At 38.9% G+C, this 23,684-nt stretch overlaps 1 protein-coding gene across 1 annotated transcript in view; it reads right to left on the bottom strand.

The window, feature by feature from the left end:
• The window catches only part of NSMAF (neutral sphingomyelinase activation associated factor), a 37,093-nt gene extending 14,858 nt beyond the window's left edge, over window positions 1-22,235 (bottom strand). The window contains exons 1-15 of the mRNA XM_065397786.1: window positions 22,192-22,235; window positions 22,038-22,090; window positions 21,303-21,432; window positions 20,037-20,108; window positions 18,814-18,922; window positions 15,537-15,713; window positions 14,068-14,147; window positions 11,893-11,983; window positions 11,734-11,797; window positions 11,557-11,608; window positions 10,503-10,623; window positions 9,980-10,111; window positions 6,361-6,403; window positions 5,739-5,908; window positions 420-513 (exon numbers count right to left, since the gene is read on the bottom strand). Of these exons, the coding sequence (XP_065253858.1) occupies window positions 420-513; window positions 5,739-5,908; window positions 6,361-6,403; window positions 9,980-10,111; window positions 10,503-10,623; window positions 11,557-11,608; window positions 11,734-11,797; window positions 11,893-11,983; window positions 14,068-14,147; window positions 15,537-15,713; window positions 18,814-18,922; window positions 20,037-20,108; window positions 21,303-21,432; window positions 22,038-22,090; window positions 22,192-22,194 (1,391 nt within the window). The 5' untranslated portion in view covers window positions 22,195-22,235. The remainder of the gene's footprint in view (window positions 1-419; window positions 514-5,738; window positions 5,909-6,360; window positions 6,404-9,979; window positions 10,112-10,502; window positions 10,624-11,556; window positions 11,609-11,733; window positions 11,798-11,892; window positions 11,984-14,067; window positions 14,148-15,536; window positions 15,714-18,813; window positions 18,923-20,036; window positions 20,109-21,302; window positions 21,433-22,037; window positions 22,091-22,191) is intronic.
• Between the last annotated feature and the right edge of the window lie 1,449 nt (window positions 22,236-23,684).

Raw genomic sequence — 23,684 nt, 5'->3', positions numbered from 1 at the left:
AGCGCACAGAGCCTCCTGGCCGCGCCTCCGTGTAGGAGAAGGGACATGCCACTGCTTCCGGGAGCCGCTTGAAGTAAGCCTGCATCTCGAGCCTCTCCCCACGCCCCAACCCCCTCCCGCTCTCCAAACCCCTCGATCCCAGCCTGGAGCACCCTCCTGCACCCAAACCTCTCATCCTCAGCCCCACCCCAGATCCCGCACCCCAACCCCAATTTTGTGAGCATTCATGGCCTGCTATACAATTTCTATTCCCTGATGTGGCCTTCGGGCCAAAAAATTTGCCCACCCCTGTTCTAGAAGCTTTCCTTCACATGATGCATCCAGATAAACACGTAATCCAATAACTAGCAGGATGACTACAGGAGATTATTGGATTTTGAGATAATTATACCACAGACAAGGACATTACAAAGACTTACTCTTTATGAATTTTATGTTGCTCATCTAACTTTAGTTTGGCAATGTTGTTCCATGCAAGCGTTATACTTTCTTCTGTCAAATCTTCAAAAGATTCTTCACTTGGAGAAACTAAAATATAATACCACCATAAAATGAGAAGTCACAAATTGAAAATTAAAAAAAGATAGACTTCAGATAAAAACTGAGTTGAAGTTATACCAAATATGACTATATTAAATGATACAAAAAGGCATATGCAGCATCTCTATTATTTCCAGTTCTATTATAGAGAGGAGAGAATTTATGAGAGAATGTTTAACTACCCCACAATATTTATTGACAGAAGTTCAAGAACATAAATAGCCAGAAATCTTCAGGTTAATTCCTAAATGGATCAGAAGTTTTTAGACAGTATATGTTCTTCTGTTATGACTGGCTGCCACTTTTATGTTCATGTATTTAAGAGTCAGATTCTGTAAAGCTGTAGGTTTAAAATTATGGCTTATGTTTTTCAAAGGTTATGGGGGTTTAAAGAAATTAAATGAGCTTACTATGTGGCAACTGCTACCAAGAATACCACCAACTCAATAAGAATTGCCAAGCTGTGAGAATACATAGCATGATTTAGAGATGTTTAAAATTTCTGGAATTTTTTTTAATAGAATCCTATTTTGGCAAACCACCCAACATAATTTTAGAATTAATTCTACGTGAGTCATTTGGAAGAGACATTCTACTTAAAACAGCAACCTGTATTGTCACTCCTGTACTTCAAAGTTAAAGATCACCCAATAGGAGAATGAGGAAAATGATATAAATCTAAGGTGGGGGTCAAAAGCATATCATATTTGCTGATAACTGATAGGGTATAAGAACATAATGGTCATACTGGGCTAGACCAATTGTCCATCTAGCCCCAGTATCCTTTCTTCCGATAGCGGTCAATGCCAGTTGCTTCAGAGCAGGGGTTCCCAAACTTGGTTCACGGCCTGCGCCGCTTCCCGCAGCTCCCATTGACCGGGAACTGCAAACCATGGCCATTGGGATCTGCAAGTGGCCACACCTGAGGACGCTCAGGTAAACAAAGTGTCTCACGGCCTGCCAGGGACTTATCTTGAACAAGCCGCGAACCAAGTTTGGGAACCCCTGCTTCAGAGGGAATGAACAGAAGTTAATTTCGAGTGAACATCACTTGTCATCCAGCTCATTTCAGGCAGCTAGATGTTTAGGGAAACCCAGAACATGGGGCTGCATCCCTAAGCATCTTGGCTAATAGCCATTGACGGACCTATTCTCTATGAACTTGTCTAATTCTTTTTTTAACCCAGTATTACTCTTGGCCTTCACAACATCCCATGGCAATAAGTTCCATATGTTGACTGCATATTGTGTAAAGAAGCACTTCTTTTTATTTGTTTTAAACCTGCTGCCTATTATTTTCACTGGCTGATCCTTAGTTCTTGGGTTACGTGAGAGGTAAACAACACTTCCCTATTCACTTTCTCCACACTGTTCATGATTTTATAGACCTCTTTCATATCCACCCTTGTTTCTTTTCAAAGCTGAACAGTCCCAGTCTTTTGAATCTCTCCTCATGTACAATCTGTTCCATACCACTAATTATTTTTATTGCCCTTCTATAGGATAAATATGAAATTAAAGAATTAGGGTTATCTTAAGTTTGGTTAACAAAATATGTGTGTTGTAAAGAAAGGCCCTGGCTAGCAAGCAAAAGGAAAGCCTTGAAAATAATAAGTTATAAGTAAGGCTACGATTTAGTCATGGAGGTCACAGCAGTCATGGATTCCGTGACTTTACCGGACCTCCGTGACTTCTTCAGCTTCTGTCAGCAGTTGGAGCCGTGGCTGGGGCTATGTTCCCCACGTAGTCCCGCGGTGGGAGCCGCCACCGGGGTCGTGCACCCCTCCCCCATGGCTTGCGTTGGGGGCTGCCACCGGGGGCCACACGCCCCTGCCCTGCGGTTTCTGCTGTGGGCCGGCGCCGTGCGCCTCTGTCCCGCAGCTTCTGCTGGGGGTCATCGCTAGGGCCAGGCATCTCTGTCCCGCTGCTTGCACGGGGGCCTCCGCCGTGACCGTGCGCCTCTGCCCCGTGGTGGGGGCTGCAGCTGGAGCTGTGCGCCTCTGCCGCAGCTTGTACGGTTATTTTTAGTAAAAGTCACGGGCTGCGTGAATTTTTGTTTGTTGCCCCCGACCTGTCTAACTTTTACTAAAAATAACTGCGACAAAATCTTAGCCTTAGTTATAAGGCCAGAAGGAATGAAGTAGTGAAGATGTCTGGTTCAAAGAATAACTAATGAAATAAGGAAAAGTTCTAAAAAGAAGGTCTCATGATGGATGGGGTGACTGCAGATGGTTTTAAACAAGACAAACAGAATCTGTTTTAAATGAGCCAACATGGCCCTTCCCACCCCACACACCAGTGTTATTTCAAAAATTAGGGCCTGTGTGAACCAGATGCAAAAGAAAAACTGTTGGCCAGCAAGGAGGCGAAGTGATAGGGAGGAAAGGCCTTGAGGAGAAAGGAGGTGGTAAATTTTATCTGGATTAAGACTGCAAATAAGGGTGATTTATCCCAAATTGGTTTTTAGCTGAAGTCAGTAATTGTCAATGACATCATTTGTTTGTTAAAGGGTATAGAAAGGAAACTCTTAAAAGCTTCATTGCTAATACCTGCCTGACCACTTTGGAACTGACCAATATGGATGCATTTAGCCCGTTTGTAAGTATATGGAGCAAATGCTTATAAATGTTTTGTTACTGTATTTGGTATAGTAAATTGCTTATTAGTTAGACTTTATAGGCATGTTCAGAGCAATTGCATAAATACCATGTGGCCTTTGAATTTAATAAAGGAATTTACGGTTAAATTAGTGTCGAGCTAATACCCTTCATAAACATTAATAATTCCAACATCTTCTCTGCACCTCTTCTAATTCTAATATCGCTTTTTTGAGATGGGATGACCAGAACTGCATGTGGTATTCAAGGTGTGGGTGTGTTATGACAAACTGGAATTGATGTAACCGCAGCCATTTTGTTATTCAGTCACCTTTATTTGGACACGAGAACACCACATAGTCAGGAATAATTTGACCTTTGCCAAAGCAGACAAAACAGCCGTACAGCTTCACTGTTGCTGACAAGGAGAGATAAAGTGACAGATTCATGAGACGGGGAGGGAGTGTGGATAGCTGACCTTGGATCTGGGTGTGGGAGTTGCTTTGCTAATAAGTAGATTTTTATTTATTTTTTTTTGCTGTTGCTAGGGAAATTATTAGCCCATTAGGGGTTACTGTGAGTTATGTGCTTTGTTTTGATGAGCCTATAAAAGAGATTAGTTAGAGTGTGCAATTTGGAGAAGTTTTGGAGAGGATTTTGATGAGCTAAGAGACTGCCATCCAACTCCACCGCAGCTAGAAGAAAGGCTGGCCACTGGAAATGTACTGCTGACCACTTGACACCATCTCAGACTTTGGGTAACTATATCTGGGGTGCTCAAGACTATTGTTATTTTAGTTGTGTGCTTTGGACTCAATAAAAACAAGGATTTTTGAGTGAAAGCGCTCTTGTGTGTACCAATCATTTATCAGATAGATGAGCTGTGTCCCTAGTGATTTATGTCCTGAAACTGCCTAGAAAAAACAGACTGGTTACTATTTTTTCAGGTTCTGATAAAAACAGGCATACCATGGGTTTATATAGTGGCATTATCATTATCATATCTTTTGTTTTATTATCTAACTAACCCTTTCCTAATGGTTCTTTCCTAATATAATGGTTCTTAACATTGTTAGCTTTTTTGACTGTTGCTGCACATTGAATGGATGTTTTCAGAAAACTATCCACGACTCCAAGATCTCTTGGACTTCATAATTTAGACTTCATCATTTGTATGTATAGTTGGGAATATTTTTTCCAATGTGCATTACATTGAATTTTGTCAGTCATTTTGTGGCCAGTCACAGAGTTCTGTGAGATTCTCCACGTAACTTTGTGCAGTCAGCTTTGGACTTAACTATTGTGATTAATTTTGTATCGTCAGCAAATTTTGCCACCTCACTGTTCACCCCCCATTTATGTTGAGCAGCACTGGTCCTGGTACAGATCCCTGGAGGACCCCACTATTTACCTCTCTCCGTTGTTAAAACTGACAATTAATTCCTACCCTTTGTTTCCTATCTTTTAAGCAGTTACTCATTCATGAGTGGAGCTTTTCTCTTAACCCATGAGTGTTTACTTTGTTTAAGAGCCTTTGGAGTGGGACCTTGTCAAAGACTTTCTGAAAGTCCAAGTATACTGTAATAACTTGCCCACATGCTTGTTGACCCCCTCAAAGAATTCTAATAGATTGCTGAGGTGTTATTTCCCTTTACAAAAGCTACGTTGACTCTTCCCCAACATACCGCGTTTATCTACATGTCTGAAACTCTAGTAACAAGCAGAATTATCAACCAGTTGGCCTGGTACTGAAGTTAGGCTTGCCAGCCTGTAATTGCCAGGATCCCCTTTGGAGCCTTTTTTAAAAATCAGCGCTACATTAGCTACCCTACAGTCATCTGGTACAGAGACTGATTTAAGCACATACATGCTCTGATGTTTCAGTCCAATTCTAAGTAGACCACTGTCCACATCACAAGAGCCACCAACTTGACTGGCACCCTTGCTGGCCATTTCAGTGGTGGGTAAATTATTAAGTGGACATAGGAACTGAATTACCCTCTCACCCTAGAGGTGATCCTTCCAGGACAGGGTTAAAAGTACATTAGTGGGACACTGTGTGGAACTTGCACTGCCAGTGCGCATCCTGTACGTATGCTGTGGACAGACTAATCTGATTGCCGCTGCTGTCAATCGGGTACTTCACAGGTCACAGAATTCACATTTTTTTTTTTTTGGTAAAGTCAACACCACATAGAATAGAAAAACTGAGTGCTGTAATTTGCATATTAACTGCAGGAGTTATTGACTTGTTGTATATTTATAGGCCTGTATATCGATGATAGAAATGATATCTGATGTTCATTTAAACCCTTGAAACAATTTTAAGAGGCAAACTGAATAATCAGAGCTCAACAAGACAATGCTTCCATTTTTGGTTGTTTAAAACAAAATAAAGAGAGAGTTGCCAGGCAAAAGTCTGTTTTCTGTCAGAGCCTTCGGTTCCTGTAGTTATTTCTCCATGATTTACAAGGGAAGCAGCCAACCAAGTTATATAACATATGATCCTCTGAAACAAAAGATACAGCCCTCCCAGAAATAAGTTCAAGTCAGCTATGTTATCAGATAGCAATACAAACAATAACTACGATTCTTTTATACGTTTACCTGGAGATTCAGCTATGGAAACATTGTGACTGGATGTTCGAGACAAACTTTTGAACTTCGGTATTATCCTCCGGGGATGAGGAGTTGTAAACAACTGTTTCGGTGTCTGTCCAAACTCCAAGATTTGTGTCAACAGAGCTACTTTCTCATTGGGGTCCATAATACTTAAGAAAAGCAAAGTGTTCAGTGAAATATTTTAAGACAGAAAGATTGTTTCTGAAAATGTAGGCACATGTGTGCAGTTATTGCTGTAAAATATAGTCACAGTAAAGGCATACACAACTGACCTATTACACAGTTGACTGGACAATTGCATGCAAGCACATAACCATGATTGTGTGTACAACAGCAATAATTGCATGCATGCTACCCTGCAAATATAGCAATTTGTATCAGTGTAACTGAAATCTCAGACTGCACAGACATTTGAGAGCATAATCCTTCAATTCAATCTTTGTTACAATGGTAAGATTGGTGGACACTGTCTTTTGGAATCCAAAACAGAATGGTTCTCTCAATTGTTGGGAGCACTTAGATAGTTAACAGGGAACTTTATGGGATAAAGAGAAATTTATTATGTGCCTCTACCAAACATTGCTTATAAGCATTTAATTACCTGTTCAAATCCACTCCACCTTCGTAAGTTAATGGATGAAACACTGAAAGAAGAGGGAAAGAGAGCCATTTGCACAATGTAGATAAACATGGCTTATTTTTTTTCAACTCACACACCAACTGTAAACTACATGAATATTTAACTGTGCTACACATCTATGCAATTCCACCCACCTCACACCTACTGCAAGTTATAGTTTGTTTCAAGCCATTTGATGCATAGGCAAACAACACAGGAATGCAGGGGCAAAATTAGAAAGGCAAAGGCACAAAATGAGCTCAAACTAGCTACGGGAATAAAGGGAAACAAGAAGACTTTTTATCAATACATTAGAAGCAAGAGGAAGACCAAAGACAGGGTAGGCCCACTGCTTAGTGAAGAGGGAGAAACAGTAACAGGAAACTTGGAAATGGCAGAGATGCTTAATGACTTCTTTGTTTCGGTCTTCACCGAGAAGTCTGAAGGAATGCCTAACATAGTGAATGCTAATGGGAAGGGGGTAGGTTTAGCAGATACAATAAAAAAAGAACAAGTTAAAAATCACTTAGAAAAATTAGATGCCTGCAAGTCACCAGGGCCTGATGAAATGCATCCTAGAATACTCAAGGAGCTAATAGAGGAGGTATCTGAGCCTCTAGCTATTATCTTTGGAAAATCATGGGAGACGGGAGAGATTCCAGAAGACTGGAAAAGGGCAAATATAGTGCCCATCTATAAAAAGGGAAATAAAAACAACCCAGGAAACTACAGACCAGTTAGTTTAACTTCTGTGCCAGGGAAGATAATGGAGCAAGTAATTAAGGAAATCATCTGCAAACACTTGGAAGGTGGTAAGGTGATAGGGAACAGCCAGCATGGATTTGTAAAGAACAAATCATGTCAAACCAGCTTTCTGATAGCTTTCTTCGATAGGATAACGAGTCTTGTGGATAAGGGAGAAGCTGTGGATGTGGTATACCTAGACTTTAGTAAGGCATTTGATACGGTCTCGCATGATATTCTTATCGATAAACTAGGCAAATACAATTTAGATGGGGCTACTATAAGGTGGGTGCATAACTGGCTGGATAACCGTACTCATAGAGTTGTTATTAATGGTTCCCAATCCTGCTGGAAAGGCATAACGAGTGGGGTTCCGCAGGGGTCTGTTTTGGGACCGGCTCTGTTCAATATCTTCATTAATGACTTAGATATTGGCATAGAAAGTACGCTTATTAAGTTTGCGGATGATACCAAACTGGGAGGGATTGCAACTGCTTTGGAGGACAGAGTCATAATTCAAAATGATCTGGACAAATTGGAGAAATGGTCTGAGTTAAACAGGATGAAGTTTAACAAAGACAAATGCAAAGTGCTCCACTTAGGAAGAAAAAATCAGTTTCACACATACAGAATGGGAAGAGACTGTCTAGGAAGGAGTACGGCAGAAAGGGATCTAGGGGTTATAGTGGACCACAAGCTAAATATTAGTCAACAGTGTGATGCTGTTGCAAAAAAAGCAAACATGATTCTGGGATGTATTAACAGGTGTGTTGTGAGCAAGACACGAGAAGTCATTCTTCCGCTCTACTCTGCTCTGGTTAGGCCTCAGCTGGAGTATTGTGTCCAGTTTTGGGCACCGCATTTCAAGAAAGATATGGAGAAATTGGAAAGGGTCCAGAGAAGAGCAACAAGAATGATTAAAGGTCTTGAGAACATGACCTATGAAGGAAGGCTGAAAGAACTGGGTTTGTTTAGTTTGGAAAAGAGAAGACTGAGAGGGGACATGATAGCAGTTTTCAGGTATCTAAAAGGGTGTCATAAGGAGGAGGGAGAAAACTTGTTCACCTTAGCCTCTAAGGATAGAACAAGAAGCAATGGGCTTAAACTGCAGCAAGGGAGGTCTAGGTTGGACATTAGGAAAAAGTTCCTAACTGTCAGGGTGGTTAAACACTGGAATAAATTGCCTAGGGAGGTTGTGGAATCTCCATCTCTGGAGATATTTAAGAGTAGGTTAGATAAATGTCTATCAGGGATGATCTAGACAGTATTTGGTCCTGCCATGCAGGCAGGGGACTGGACTCGATGACCTCTCGAGGTCCCTTCCAGTCCTAGAATCTATGAATCTATGCATAGAAAAGTATGAGCTAGGCCAAAGAGGAAAAAACAGTTTCAGATACCACTTTTCCTGACTCTATGCATTTCCCTAGCACGTTTTCTGTGATTTCAAAGACTCTCAGTAACTGGATACACAACAGTGATCTTATTACAACATTATAAGAGCCCATCATCACAGTGGACTAATCCCCTATTTGTAAGAAAGTGAGAATTTTGTAAACTGTGATTAACCCCCCCAAATATTACTTCATTAGATCTCTGCAGTACTAACTTGCTAATAGGTCTAGGATGGATTTCAGATCTCAATCTCTTGCTCCCCAGGAAGATAAACATTGAATGTAATTCAGAGACATAAAACTTAGCTTAGTACAACTAAGCTACATGTGCCTCACATTCAGCTACATCTAAATTAAAGCTATGTAACAAGACTAACAAGAACTGACTACATGGTTGTTTGGCTTAGAGGTGGTTATAAAGGAAACTCAAGAATGTGTGTCTGGGGGAAGATGCTTAGAACAGATAAAGGTGTTTTATCCACTCCCCCCCCCCCTTCTGAAACCCACTTGGTTTGGCAAAATGTTGTGTTTCCTCACTGAGAAGTTAGTTAATGCATTAAAAAAACAACTAAACTAGATATCAGATTTCTGATGTAGCAGACTTTCAGTAGTTTAATGCAGAGAACTTCATCATGAACGAACTGCTTTTGATGCTGCAAACAGTTTTCAGTCACTCAGAAAATAATGTATTACTTTTCTTTAATGATTTACAATGTCTTAATATTCCGGGCTAATTATAGCAAAGACAGAGCAATAAGACTCTCAAAATAAAGATCACAAAAAAATTAAAAGAAGGAAACATAAGTGAGTCAAAGAGTTACTGTCGCTAGAGTGGCACACAGGGAGAAGCCCAGCGACCTATTTATCCTTTCCCTTCCCTCTCACTTTCTTCTTGGAAAAGAATGTTACCCACATGAACCTGAAGTTTCATGCTGCAATTTCTGGGCAGAAATGTGAAATACACAAGAGACTATTTCAGCACCAAATTGCCATTATCATTGACTTGAGTAAATATCAGACAAAAATATTGTCGGTCTCCCTTGACTGTCATTTTAAGTGCAACAAGGGTGACCAGATGTCCCGATTTTATAGGGACAGTCCCGATATTTGGGGTTTTGTCTTATATAGGCCTCTATTACCCCCACCCCCGTCCCGATTTTTCACACTTGCTGTCTGGTAACCCTAAGTGCAACATCTACACACAATACATAATCAAACATTTCTCATTTATATACTGTATTCCGGGAAGACAGACATTACAAGAAAGGGAATACGTTTTAGAAGATGAGTCACTATTTCCAGTGGAAAAGGACTGGCAATTTTCTCAAGTACTGAAGGATCAAACACAGGCTTGATGCATGTTCAAAAGAATGCAGGGCAGCATGGAAACCTTGCTAGTCACATTTTCCATCCGAGTTTAGTTAGAATGTCAAAAAAGTGATTCTTTAGAGGATTTTACAATTTACCATTGTGGGCTGCAATGGCTTCACTTCCCTTCTGCTTGTAGCCAAATATTAAGTCAATCCACTCATGGAGATGTTCTGACACGTACTGGCTTTCTAAGGCATTTTGGCTCTTCTGAAGAAAGTCATCAGGATCTAACAAGAGAAAGTTTAATCAGTGCAGAAATCTACTACTGTTAAATGTGGATGAACTCTCCTCTCTCTCACCCCTCACAGACATTCCACGGAGAAACCTTCCAGATTTATTAAAATAACACTACTTCAGCTATTTAGTAACATTTTGAAAAAAGTATTTGATTTATACATTCATATAAGAATATGATATTCATTCATTAATAGCCACTTTAGATTATTCCTCCCCAATACCTGTACTTATTTTTATTTAAGTTTTTGTAACACAAAATAGAACAGAAGAGAAAAATAAAATTTGGAGGTGGGAGACACAAAGGATTCCAAGAGTCTGAAAGCAATGAAGGTAAACTGTGTGCAGTATTGAGTTTAGGAAATGCATTCAGAATGTCATTACCTGATGCCCAAGGAGGAAGTTCTACATGTTCAACCATCTTTCCTCCCTGTCTTTTCCCCAGGTCCAGCTTCAGACTATTTACTAGAAAACTGGAATCATTTTCATAGAATTCTGGAATCAGCTAGTGCGAGGATGGAAGAGGGAGGGAAGAAAAAAATTTCAGGATTTCCTTTATTTTTTATCATTTTAAATGAAATGCATCAATACATATACTGAAACAACACTGCTAAAAACACATGGCATATTATAACATTACAGTATTACAAACTTGTCAACATTCTGGAAAGTCCCCAAAGCATTTTAAAGGTAGATAAAAAGCTAAGTCTTGTATAGATTCAATTTTAAAGTTCTGAAAATAGCAAATAGAACTCTGACAAACATATCAGGCCAAGGTTCTAAAGCATTTCATCAGGTAAGCCAGTTGTCTAAGATCAGATATAATTAACCACTCCTAATTCTGCAGTGGAAAACTGGACTGCAATGTTAAGAAAAGCCTCCTTTCCCAATTCAAGCTTCTCTGATGCCAGTGAAGCATAATTTACCAGCTCCAAACATCTACCTGACAGATCTCCTTTAGTTTTTTAAAAGACATTAAGAACAATGAGAAGGCTTTTAAGATGCCTCAAATGCAATATTTCTGTGATGCTTAAAAACAGAAGATAGAAAAAAAAAGAAAAAAAAAAAGATGTACTATAATTCTAAACCCTCAAAATGGGTTGCACTATAAAAGCCAAGTCCCAATTATATTTAGCGAAGGAAGGAACTTGGTAGAATAATCTCATGATCTTCGCTTAAAATCTCCAACTAAAGATCAGATCAAAATAGAACTGTTTAAAAAAAAAAAAAAAAAAGGAAAAGCAGCCCACCAGAAGCCATGTGACCATTCAGAGAAGGAATTTAAACCTATCTCCAGTGCCAAGCTCAAACCAAGCGTAGCAAGGCAGTCTTCACCTCCATAAGGAAGCAACCAACAGAAATTTAAAATTTTTGAAATGGAAAAAAGGAGGACAGAGCAGTCAGGTAATGTGACCTCAAGTAGCTTCTGGCTACTTACCTCTTTGAAGTCTGTTGCACCATCCAGACAGTTTTTCCAGGTTTCTGCAATACTAGACATAATACAAGTCAAAGGTATATTGGTCAGGAAAGTACTTTAAGCCCCATATACGCATGCAATTTAAAGGAAACCATTATATAGTGAAAAATAAATCTGTTAAATTCAAATTAAACCAACCTGTTGAACGTTCTGTCAGCATGATCAAACTTTCCATTTTGTAAACAAAGCATGTACTCTGGTGCTGGGGAGATAAGAATGGAAGTCAGATCTGTCCAAATTCTGCTTATTTTCAAACCCACCAGATATTCAAAAGACTTGCAATGAAAGCAATCTTACCAACTCTAACAAGATAGAACAGAACATAACCTGGAGACGAGTAGTGGCTGCCATACATAAACTTAGGCTCTGGCATTTCCCGATAACGTGTCTGCAACATATTGAAAAAAAAAGACAAACTGTTTAAAATTAGAGTAGAATTTTTTTCCCCTGTATTAAACACACACGTGTTTATCAAAAAACGTAAGCTAGGATTAAACACTTCTTCTCATTCAGATAAAAACACAATACAAAGCTTTTAAATTGTATAGTTACAGATACTTAATCTCAGTAAAGAATTCCTGTATTCCATTATACACACACTATCTGAAATGCATTCCTCGTAAGCTGAAAAGAGCAGAACAGGCTAAAAGTGGAAAAAAACAAGGTACATTGGCAGTTTGCATTTTTGTAAGTTTATAGCATGTCTGTAAATTCAGTGTTATAACTCTTCTTCACATCTTAGGATAAGTTAAAGGTTACACTTCTTTAAATCATCCATAACAATCATAGACCAAGAATCTATGTAAGTTTCCAAACATGTATCACTACAGTGGTTTTTAAGTGTTGCATATGGAAAGGCAGCATGTCCAAATAAAACTCCAACTCAATGGTATCTATTAGCAGAGACTAATATATTCAAGATACCTCTTGAAATTAGAATGTATTCCAATACAAATAAAGCAATCAACTGATTCAGAGCACAGAATCAAAGAAATGTAGGGGTGGAAATCAGAATTTGCATTAAGAATCTTTATTTCTTTAAAGTCCTTCTCTCTTTTTCACCAGTAAAGATGCTACTGATTTGGCAAGAATTTCCTGTCCCAGTGCTTCTTAAAGAGATAAGCAGTTCAGCAGCATGGGGATAATTATTAAAGGATATTTATATTCTTCATATGATTGTTCCTTTATGATAACTTAATGCTGCCAATTTGCCAATAAGACAGGTCCTAAAAAGAATATACTAGGATTCTCTAAAGTGTTTTTGCAGCTTTATGTCTAAGAATTACAATCATGAAGTCTAATGCCAGTGAAGAGATGGGGATCTTTCAAACACTGCATTTATATGTTAGATTGCTCATGAAAAAAAAATTCCTGCCTGATGTGGAATGGGAAGGAATTTCTTACGTGGTATTGTCTATAACTGCATATGAAGTACGGTGGCAGTACTCCATTTCAGGTATTAATCATTCACTTTTTACCCTGGTCTTTTGCCATATGTGTGGATTTTTTAATTTTTTTTTTTTTTTTTTTTTTTTTTTAAATATTCCCCCACTTTCCCCTCCCCATTAAACCCCTTTTCTTAGAGACTTAGGCCATGTCTATACTAGGAAGCTTACGGTGGCACAGCTGTATTAATACAGCTGTGCAACTGTAAGATCGCTCATGTAGCCACTCTATGCTGACAGGAGAGAGCCCTCCCGTTGACATAATAAAACTATCTAAACGAGCGGCAGTAGCTATGTTGGCAGGAGACACAGCGCTGTGCACCAAGCGCTTACGCCAGCAAAACTTATGTCGCTCGAGGGGGTGCTTTTTCACCTCCCCGAACAACATATGTTTTGCCGACATAAATATAGACATGGCTTTAGAAGCATGTGCCTACGTTCTACCTTAATTTGTAACTATATTGTTCGTTAAAACAGATTCTTATGTTCTTCTTAAAAATAATTTCACTGATTCACACACACTTATTTTACATTATGCTTCGTAATCTATCCATCTATCATAGGGTTTTATATAGCTAATCGTCGTAGTATCCATGGAAAAGCAATCACAACAGTTAACTACCCAGTGGACTTCATTTTAAAGAGGCAGAAAGCCTCATATTTATGATGAGATTTAACAAGTTTGTTCTCCATATTTTACATGCAGTGCTTCTTAGATATTTAAGTTTGCACTATTAGTTATGGATATATTGAATTCCACACCACACTAACTTAATACAGGTAGAGTTTGCTTCTGATGTTTGTAGTCTAAGTTTCAATAACAGTTTTAAGAATTGCAGAACATAGGAAATACAGTGAAAAATCCTAGAAATATCTGAATACAAGTCATACAAGCATATTTATTTTATTTTTGTACTGTGTGAATTTCATCCTCTCAAGAGATGCTAGATGGAAAACGGAGTCCTCTTAGTAATAAGATTTGTAGGTCACAAATTATAAAACAAAAAAAACCCTGAACTCCACATACCAGTAGTCTTTCCAGCCTTTCTTTATTCAGAGCACCAACTGGTTTACTAAGATCCCGGAATGTTTCAGGCTTTGTCAAATCTAAAAGAGAAAAGAAATTAATCTGTATGGATTGCTACCACTGATAGGAATCACTTGTAAACCAATATTTTAAAACAACATTTTCCTCCTCTTCCTACAGGCACAAGAAGCTCTCACACTAAGGCCTGGCCTACACTATAGAGTTAGGTCAACGTAAGGCAGCTTACACTAAAACGTAGCTCCCACCGATGTAACTCACTGACTTAACTCCACCTTCACGAGAGGCGTAGCGCTTAGTTTGATGTAGTTAGGGCGCCAGTGCCAGTGCATTGCTTACATCAATTGCTGATGCCTTTCAGAAGTAGTACCACAATGTCCCACACTGACAGTTAAATCGGTGCAAGTGCTCCTGATGAGGACATGCACCACCAACACAAGGTGTGTAGTGTGTATATGCAAAATTATTCAATTACTGCAGTGGCTGCATGTAGACATAACTTAGGTTGACTTAATTTTGTGCTGTAGACTTGCCCTAAGTGACTATACCCTGTTCCCAACATTAGTTTTTCAGCTTATTTAAAAGTTGCACACAAAGGCTAGCTCTGGAGTAGGATTTTGCTAACATTATATGTTCCAAAGCACTACGATTGGGCAAACTTCTCCCATCTGTTAATATGGACCCCAGTGGCCTTGAGGCACAGATAAATGACATATCTTCCCCCTACCATCCCTTAAGTAACTTGACACCTTCATTGTGTCACAACAACATTGTCTGAATAGGAGGTGTCTGAGTGGGAGCTGAGAAGCACAAGCGAAGTCACACTGGGCCCATTAACGGCAAAGGCATTCACAACTTTGAAGAGGGCAAGCTACCAGCAACACAAAATGTTACAATTAGAACCTTACTCAGGAAGCCAGTTTAGGCACTAACCTTGACAGTTAGCACCCTGCCTTGAACCTCCCTTTTTTAGGAAGCGTTTATCAGAAAATGGTGATGGCCTCAGTCTAGCAACACCTGGTCCATACATTTCTTCTGTACCTTATCAGTCTGTTTCATACCAGACTATCATATGATTGCTCCATATAGATTATAAGAAAATGCAAAACGCTGTTGAGATTATTGACCACCAGATATTGTTGACTCATTCATAAAAAATATTGTGGAAGAAGACAATGTGGCCCTTTTAGCAAGCACCTCAAAAGCTTTTACAAACATTAGTTAAGCTTCACACCTCATCAAGTATTAGCCCCATTTTACAGATGGGGAAATCAGACACAGTCACTTGCTTGACACAATAGAGCTGGGATTAGCATACTGATTAACATCCTGTTCCTTACCCTCCAACCTCAGGTTGATGTGGCATGATTTTTATGCAGTGTAAAAGCAGCAGTTTCAGATTTGTACATCATGTGCAGACTATGATTTTTCCTCCTATATATGTTGTTTACCTAATTCTGAACTAGAATAATCTGCTATGATCCAAGGAAATACAGGATACTGGGAGAGATCATTGCAGCTCCGATCAGCCAGATTGTTGAGATGAAGAAGGTACTGGTAGTTTGAAATATGACCTCGCTGCCATTGCAACATGTAACTCTCAGCCGTCTGCTCTGTAATATGATTTTCTTAAAAAATAAAAATAAAAAAAAAATATTAAACTTCTTTCTCTATTCTAAAAGATACTTAACTTTAAAGCACCTTGAATTATTTCACTGCATTATACACTGTAAATGTGTATAATGTTTAAACAATCTAATTAAAACATACCTATCCATAGCTTTAAAATGCATAAAAATCATTAAGGAGTCCAATGGACTGGACAGGGGAAAAAGACTAAACATTTGTGAAAGTAAAGAGAAACGTGACGTCTACAGTATTTGAAGAATTTTCTTCTTAGCAGCGAGAAGACCCTTAAGATTCTGGATCATGGTTTACTAAGGGATGAGACTACATGAAGGGAATTTGTTTTGCTATGGAGTAACTAATGGTGCCTGCTTAACATCGGTTAGTGAAACGTGGTCCCACCTTTCTGTGAATGAGGTCCTGTTTAACAAACAGATTGGATGAAGGTGCAATACCAACACCACACAGAAAAAAGGAAATTATTACAGGAGGATCTCTTTGCCTGCGGAATACGGAGTGGAGTGTCTGTCAGAGATCCTCCCCTCCATTAGCTCCAAAACCAAATAATACGGTTCCAATGGAAGTATGGATATGCAAGCCATACTCTTAAAGGAAAAGATGGCCTGTGCTGACAGACCATTTCCATAGCCATTACCACAGAATATGGTACTGTTGCCACGTTGGCTGCTTCTTTGATTATATTTGAGCATATCTAAGTAGATTCTGCTATCTCTCACCTCTGTGACATACACTGGGTTTATCACAGACTAAGGGGGTTGGGATTTGTATGCCAGCCTCTTATTAAATTATTCACAGAACATTAATTATGTTATTCATTAACACAATTCTGTTGTTAACACCTTCATTGAGTCCGTAAGCTAAAGAGATAGTAGGATGCACTGTTGAGAGCTATTTCACAAATACATGTTGTCACAAAGTGAACTCCCCCTAACAACACTGGCCCAGTCTGGTAACGAACATGCTGTAGTTTTAATCCTACTGATGAATGACTGGCATTCATCTCTTATTTAAAAAAACAAAGAAGCCAACAATCAAGGTGGAAGATACAATCTTCTGCAACTAGAAAGCACAGTTACAAAGGCTGATACAGGCAACTTGGGGATGGTGGCGTAGCAGACGACAGGTCCTTTAACACTATCAAAGATTAGATGCAAGTCTGTGGGTGGCTCCTAGAAACCAACCCCCCTGCCAACCTCCACCAAAAATTAAAAAAATCTTTAGCTAGTTACAGTGCAAGCATGATAACCTGTAGCGAGGGGAAGAGGGGGACCTATATATGCTCCTATAGCATGGATATGTAGAAACCGGATATTCTTCATACCCTCTCATTCTCCTTCCCCTGCAGCTACCCAGTAACTTTTATAGAACATGGGTCGGCAACCTTCGGCAAGCAGCCCATCAGGGTAATCTGCCGGCAGGCCACAAGGTATTTTGTTTATGTTGACCGTCCACAGGCACGGCCCCCGGCATCTCCCAGTGGCCTCGGTTCACCGTTCCTGGACAATGGGAACTGCGGGAAGCAGCATGGGTGGCCACCGCTTTCCGCAGCTCCCATTGGCCGGGAACGGCAAACCGTGGCCACTGGGAGCTGTGGGGGGGCTGTGCCTGCGGACGATCAATGTAAACAAAATGTCTCGTGGTCCGCCGGCAGATTACCCTGATGGGACGCATGCCAAAGGTTGCCGACCCCTATTATAGGGGGTACAGGTGGCCTCTAAATAGACTGCCATATGCCCAAAAGTCTACGGAGGAATGGAGCTTTCCACCTATTAAAAAGATGCATAATTGTTGTGACGGTACCTCCCATAAGGCTTTATGGAAATATGCTTAGAATGTGTTTTAATGCTACATATAGCATGTAACATATCTCCGTAAAGGTTATGATCTACTGAATGTATTAATCCTATTTGTATGCATGTAACATTTTTGTATTCACAGTTATTAATGTTATGAATGTTGGCTGTGTACTGGCTTGATTTCTAAATAACCTTAGTAGAGCATTTGGTCAATTCCTGGAGAAAGGAATGTAGAAATTAAGTACCTAATCAAGAAACACTTAAAGGACAATGGATCTTGGAATGTTCCAATCCACATAAGAAGTCTACTTGAGGACGTTCAAGGTAGCATGTAAACAATGGAGGCTACCTGTAAAAATTGTGAGTCATGCATGGACATGTGACTTGCCCAGGTGACTCCTAAACTCCATCTTGGAGCTGGACTTTGCATAGGAGTGAGGAGGGGGTCTCCACCCACAAGAGAAAGTCTATTTAAGCCTGTGGGAAACCCCTCCATTTTGTCTTCAGCTGGCTAAAGAGAGAGCCTCTTCACCCCACAGGATACTTGAAAGAAACTGGAACAAAAGATAGTGTACAAGGTGTGTGAGTGATTGCTGGACCCAGGCTAAAAGGAGATTAGTCTGTAAAAGGGAGCATTCTGGAACTGGTGAGGATCTCATCTGTATTCAGTTTGATTGGACATAGATTTGCGCATTTTATTTTATTTTGCTTGGTGACTTACTTTGTTCTGTCTAGTACTACTCGGAACCACTTAAATCCTACTGTCTGTATTTAATAAAATCACTTTTTACTTATTAATTAACTCGGAGTATGTATTAATACCTGGGGAGGCAAACAGCTGTGCATCTCTCTATATCAGTGTTAGAGAGGGCGAACAATTTATGAGTTTACCCTGCATAAGCTTTATACAGGGTAAAATGGATTTATTTGGGTTTAGACCCAATTGGGAGTTGGGCATCTGAGTGTTAGAGACAAGCACACTTCTGTAAGATGTTTTCAGTTAAGTCTGCAGCTTTTGGGCACTTGGTTCAGACCCTGGGTCTGTGTTGGAGCAGATGGGAGTATCTGGCTCAGCAAGACGGGGTGCTGGGGTCCCGAGCTGGCAGAGGGAAGGCAAGGGCAGAAGTAGTCTTGGCACATCAGGTGGCAGCTCCCAAGGGGGGGTTCTGTGATCCCACCCGTCACAATTGTGACCTACCTCTTCCCACACATCAAGACAACAGAACCCAGCATATTCCCCACAAGGGAACGAAGTAGGACATTTAATAAATAAATGGTTTCAAACCTAGATATGTTGCAATATAGAAATAGAGCTCATCTCGATCTTGAGAGTTGTAGAATTTTAAGTAGATGTCAGAACACAGGTCATTTTCTGTGCAAAATACTTCTAGACCCTTTGAAATTAAAGGAGAAAAATTAAGTCTAGAAATTCAGCGACAAGCCCTACTGCCCATGTTACTAACAGACAAATTCAGTTAGCGACATCCAAAACTTAAGACTGTTCCCATACAAGAAGTTCGTCAGCAGTTTTGCCTAACTATTGGCTAATACGCTGCCTGTTGTAAAGATTCCTCCCCTCCTCAACCATATACACATGCACTTTCTTGTAATCAGAGAAAGGAAATTTATGGCTGTACACAACTGATCCAAACGAGACAATCTAACAATTTCATATACAATACACAGTACACATTTTAACTTTATAAAATATATAGTAATTGACTGAAACAAGGCCAAAGTGAGCCCCTTTGGGTCCCTCCCCTCAAATGGTGTTACACCTAGAGTTTACATTTACATTATGTTAAAAACAAACAAAAACACTGAAAGTGTACAACCAAGATCTCAGTGCAGAATTGTTGTGCTGCCCCTTTGCCACTCTCTCACATCAGTCATGTAACCTAACACAATTTCCTTCTTGTACTTCAAGATTATATATAATCTTTAGAACTCACATTTACCAACCTGGCCATTTTGCAAAAGAATATGGAATTTAAAAAAAAAATCATTAGGGATGTCAACATACCCCAAATCTGGGCACTGTAAAGCCACGGAAGTCAATGTATAAACCAAATTACTTTACGGCAAACAAAAGAAAGTAGGTCTGTTATTTCACTGTGAAAGAACTGTAATACAGGTCAGTAGAACCGGAGAGTGTACTAAAATTTCCATCTCATTCACACATCGGAATAATCAGCAAATTAAGTAAAATCCTTTAAATAGCTTTTTAGCATAAGATCTGGACTAGTCTCCACTAATACCAAACTGAAATATTAATTTTTAAAAGTACCTATGGAAGAGGCCCTCACCCCTCATACAGACAGTTCACTGTTCCTTTCAGTCTATAACTTCTATCTTGCTAACAAAACGTAAATGGTGGGTGAAAACTGCAGTCCTATTCTTAATCTCAGAAAGCAAGAGGAGTTACTTTTTCTCCCACTGGATAAATTCAGAGAAAGTGTGAAAGGTATTAGCAATATATGTAGCTACAGGTAAACAACCCCAGCTCACCAATGGCATTAGACCATGTCTTCTTTTGTAGATGCGACGGACATTGTGCATCATTATGTGAACCACAGGTTTCTGTAAAATAAAAATAAAAACATACCCCAAAAGCATTAATACTCCACAGATTCTTATATATGATATCAGTAACATTCAAGGAAATTAAACAAGGGGTTTTTTTGTTTGTAGGCATGTAATGCCCTGGAGGCAAGATTTATCCACCACATTAGAGAAGAAACTACCCCTGTTCTCCTACAGAAATAGTTATTTTGTAGGAGAAATAATTATTTTGCTATTGGCAGCTTCCCAGATTGAGAGACAACTTTAGTGGCAACTCCACTGTTTATAGGTCATTCTAAAATTTTCTCAAACAACCCTAGTCACACAACAGTAGAAGGCAAAAATGAGGAAGTTGTCAGAATATGGAAAGGGTCCTTGAAGAGTAAGCATGCTGGGAAAAATATTTGCTAGCTATGGATACCACCTTATGGACAAACATAAAATAGCATTTCTTTCACCTAACACAACACAAGGTGGCAGCGGATCTGACTTTAGGACATTACAAACGCATAGTGAGTGGTAATCTATAGTAGGTTCGGGAACAGATTTTTAAACAATTGTTTTAGAATAATTTTAACCCTTTGACAGCACAAACAAAAAACAGTCCCATGAATGAAGCAGCAATGATCAACCAGTTTAACCTACAACACCCTCCACCTTCCCCCCGTGGAAAAAAAAGTTTAGTAGGTCAGGAACTGGAGAGCCCCCTACATGTAGTTAACCTTGTTCAGTTTTAACTAGACACAGAATGTACTCAAATCTCCAGTATGCAGGGACAGTACTTCAGAATAAAGGTCCTATACATTGTAAATTACATGGAATATTCAGACAAGGAAAGTCTACCATGCAATTGAATAACTGCTATTAGGCCAGTAATCCAATGAAAATAATCTCTCTCTGACAAATCAAAAAGTAAGAACTATGTTTTCATTTCAATGAAATAGTCAAGATCAAGAAACAGTCCCAGTAATTTAAGTGATATGTATAATATTACATATGAACAGTCAACACAGGAAAACTGTGGAAAATTAAATGGTTATTACTTTAATCAGCACAACAAATTACATCTACGTAGGTGCTTATTGCATGTGTTCCAAGAGGAGGCATTTTCTTATGAGGAGTCATCTAGAAAAAAGAAGTTATATATGGTACACAGATGTGCAGGGTGGGAAAAAAAAAAAAAAAATCACACTTGAAATTTTGCTTACTTACAGGATATCCATTAAGAGGCTGGAAATACAGGTTTGCATCAGTGATGCATACATGCCCCGGATTAGTCACCAGTGGTGTCACCATTTCTGCTTCACATTCCATATGCAAGGTTTCAGAAACATTTTGAAATCTGAGAAAAGTTAAAAAAAAAAAAAAAAAAAAAAAAACACACACACCCCAAAAAACAAAAAACACAGAAGTCAATATATCTCTCACTGGTTCCTGCTTAACTGAAATGGTCACACACTGCTCTAGAAATGTTTCTATGTGCATCTTATTGCATGCCTAAAACAGGTTATCTGAAAAATGTACCACAGTCCTCTCCCTATCTTCCCTGCTACTCCAAAGTAGAAGTTGTTACACAGTCCCCATCACATTCTGCAGCAGCCATCATTTTAAAGCATTGACAGCTTCACACGCACTGCTGCATTTTTCACAGTCCGTTCAGAAATGCCATATTTCCACCAGAAACTCATGTATAAGGACTCAGAACAGTATGAAGATGTATAAAAAGGTAACAAATTTAACTTTATAGCAGAGAATTTTCCACCCTCTATGCTAAATGTAAGGTGCTACAATACTGAGTCATAATGCAAAGAGAAGTAAGATCCTCTAAATTAAAATGCACATGCTGTGGTAAACAAGGTTTTCCTAAACACTTTAAACAAGCTAATTAGCTTTTGTTAATCTCTAAACAAGCATGAATTTTGTAGTAAAAAATAATTAGAAACATACCTGTTTTTATCAAATGATGTTCTAGCCAAACGTGACTGCAATATAGCAGTTATCTAAGAAAAAAGATTAAAATGTTTTATGTTCCTAATTGCAGTCGGATCATCATCATCATCATCATCAACAACATGCCCTTAAAATACGTCATTGGATTTACCATGGCAGCCTGATCTCCCAGCTTGTCCAGGTGAGAGGCCCGGTTGAGCTATTAAAAAAAGGAGTTAAAATTAAATACCATATAGATTCATACTACAGTCAATAGAAGTTGAGGGCACTCAGCAGACTTGCACACTGTTAACAGAGAAATGACGTGCAATAATTGTAAAAGAAATTATTACTCAGATCTACTGTTCAAATTTGAAGTCATTTTAATATCTGGTCTATACAGACAAGCACCATCAAGAAATAAAAGTTTTCGAAGAGAGACGTATAAGGCAGATTTCAAAATGAGCACTATGTTTGATTAGTGTACGTTATCACAGGTGCTCCAAGCAAATTGGTAGTATTCTTAGGCAAGTGTCCTTTCCATTTGCCTTCAGAAGGTGAAGCTATTCAAGCTATTCAGGTTTCTAAAAGGGTGTCATAAGGAGGAGGAAGAACACTTGTTCATCTTAGCCTCTAAGGATAGAACAAGAAGCAATGGGCTTAAACTGCAGCAAGGGAGGTTTATGGTTGGACATTAGAAAAAAGTTCCTAACTGTCAGGTGGTTAAACACTGGAATAAATTGCCTAGGGAGGTTGTGGAATCTCCATCTCTGGAGATATTTAAGAGTAGGTTAGATAAATGTCTATCAGGGATGGTCTAGACAGTATTTGGTCCTGCCATGAGGGCAGGGGACTGGACTCGATGACCTCTTAAGGTCCCTTCCAGTCCTAGAGTCTATGAATCTATAAAACTATTTGCTTAGAGAGATTCTACCTGTATCACATATTCCAAAATTAGATGATGTGGTGATGAAGTTTGCAAAGCTGTCAAACACTTGTACCTGAAGTAGAGTTTGTATAACGTCATCCACCTTCCCAGCAACATCCAATTGAAAGAGGTATTCAGTTTTACCCTACCAAAGACAAAAAGTACGTTTAATACGGATGAGAGATTATAATTAAGCACAGTACCAAAAGACCACACACACTCTAGCCAAAATGTATTTTAAAAGAAGGTGGCATTCTTGAACTATTTTGGATTTCATACCCATGACAAATATACAATAAATTACAAAATGCAGCTTCATTGGAGTAAATTTGCTTTTTAAGTGGTATTTGGCAAGCTATTCAGTATTTAATAAACATTTTGAGACAAGTTTTCAGATTATTATAGTGTTAGAAGTAGGGCTGTCAAACGATTAAAAAGTTAATCGCGATTATAAAAATAATCGTGATTAATCACACAATTAATTGCACTGTTAAACAATAGAATACAATTTATTTAAATATTTTTGGATGTTTTCTACATTTTCAAATATATTGATTTGAATTACAACACAGAATACAAAATGTACAGTGCTCACTTTATATTTTTGATTACAAATATGTGCATTGTAAAAAACAAAAGAAATAGTATTCAATTCACCTCATACAAGTACTGTAGTGCAATCTCTATCAGGAAAGTTGAACTTACAAATGTAAAATTATGTACAAAAAAAACTGCAT

This window comes from Emys orbicularis, chromosome 2 (assembly GCF_028017835.1).
Source record: "Emys orbicularis isolate rEmyOrb1 chromosome 2, rEmyOrb1.hap1, whole genome shotgun sequence".
Taxonomy (NCBI): Eukaryota; Metazoa; Chordata; order Testudines; family Emydidae; genus Emys; species Emys orbicularis.
This window is presented reverse-complemented; position numbering and strand designations above follow the sequence as displayed.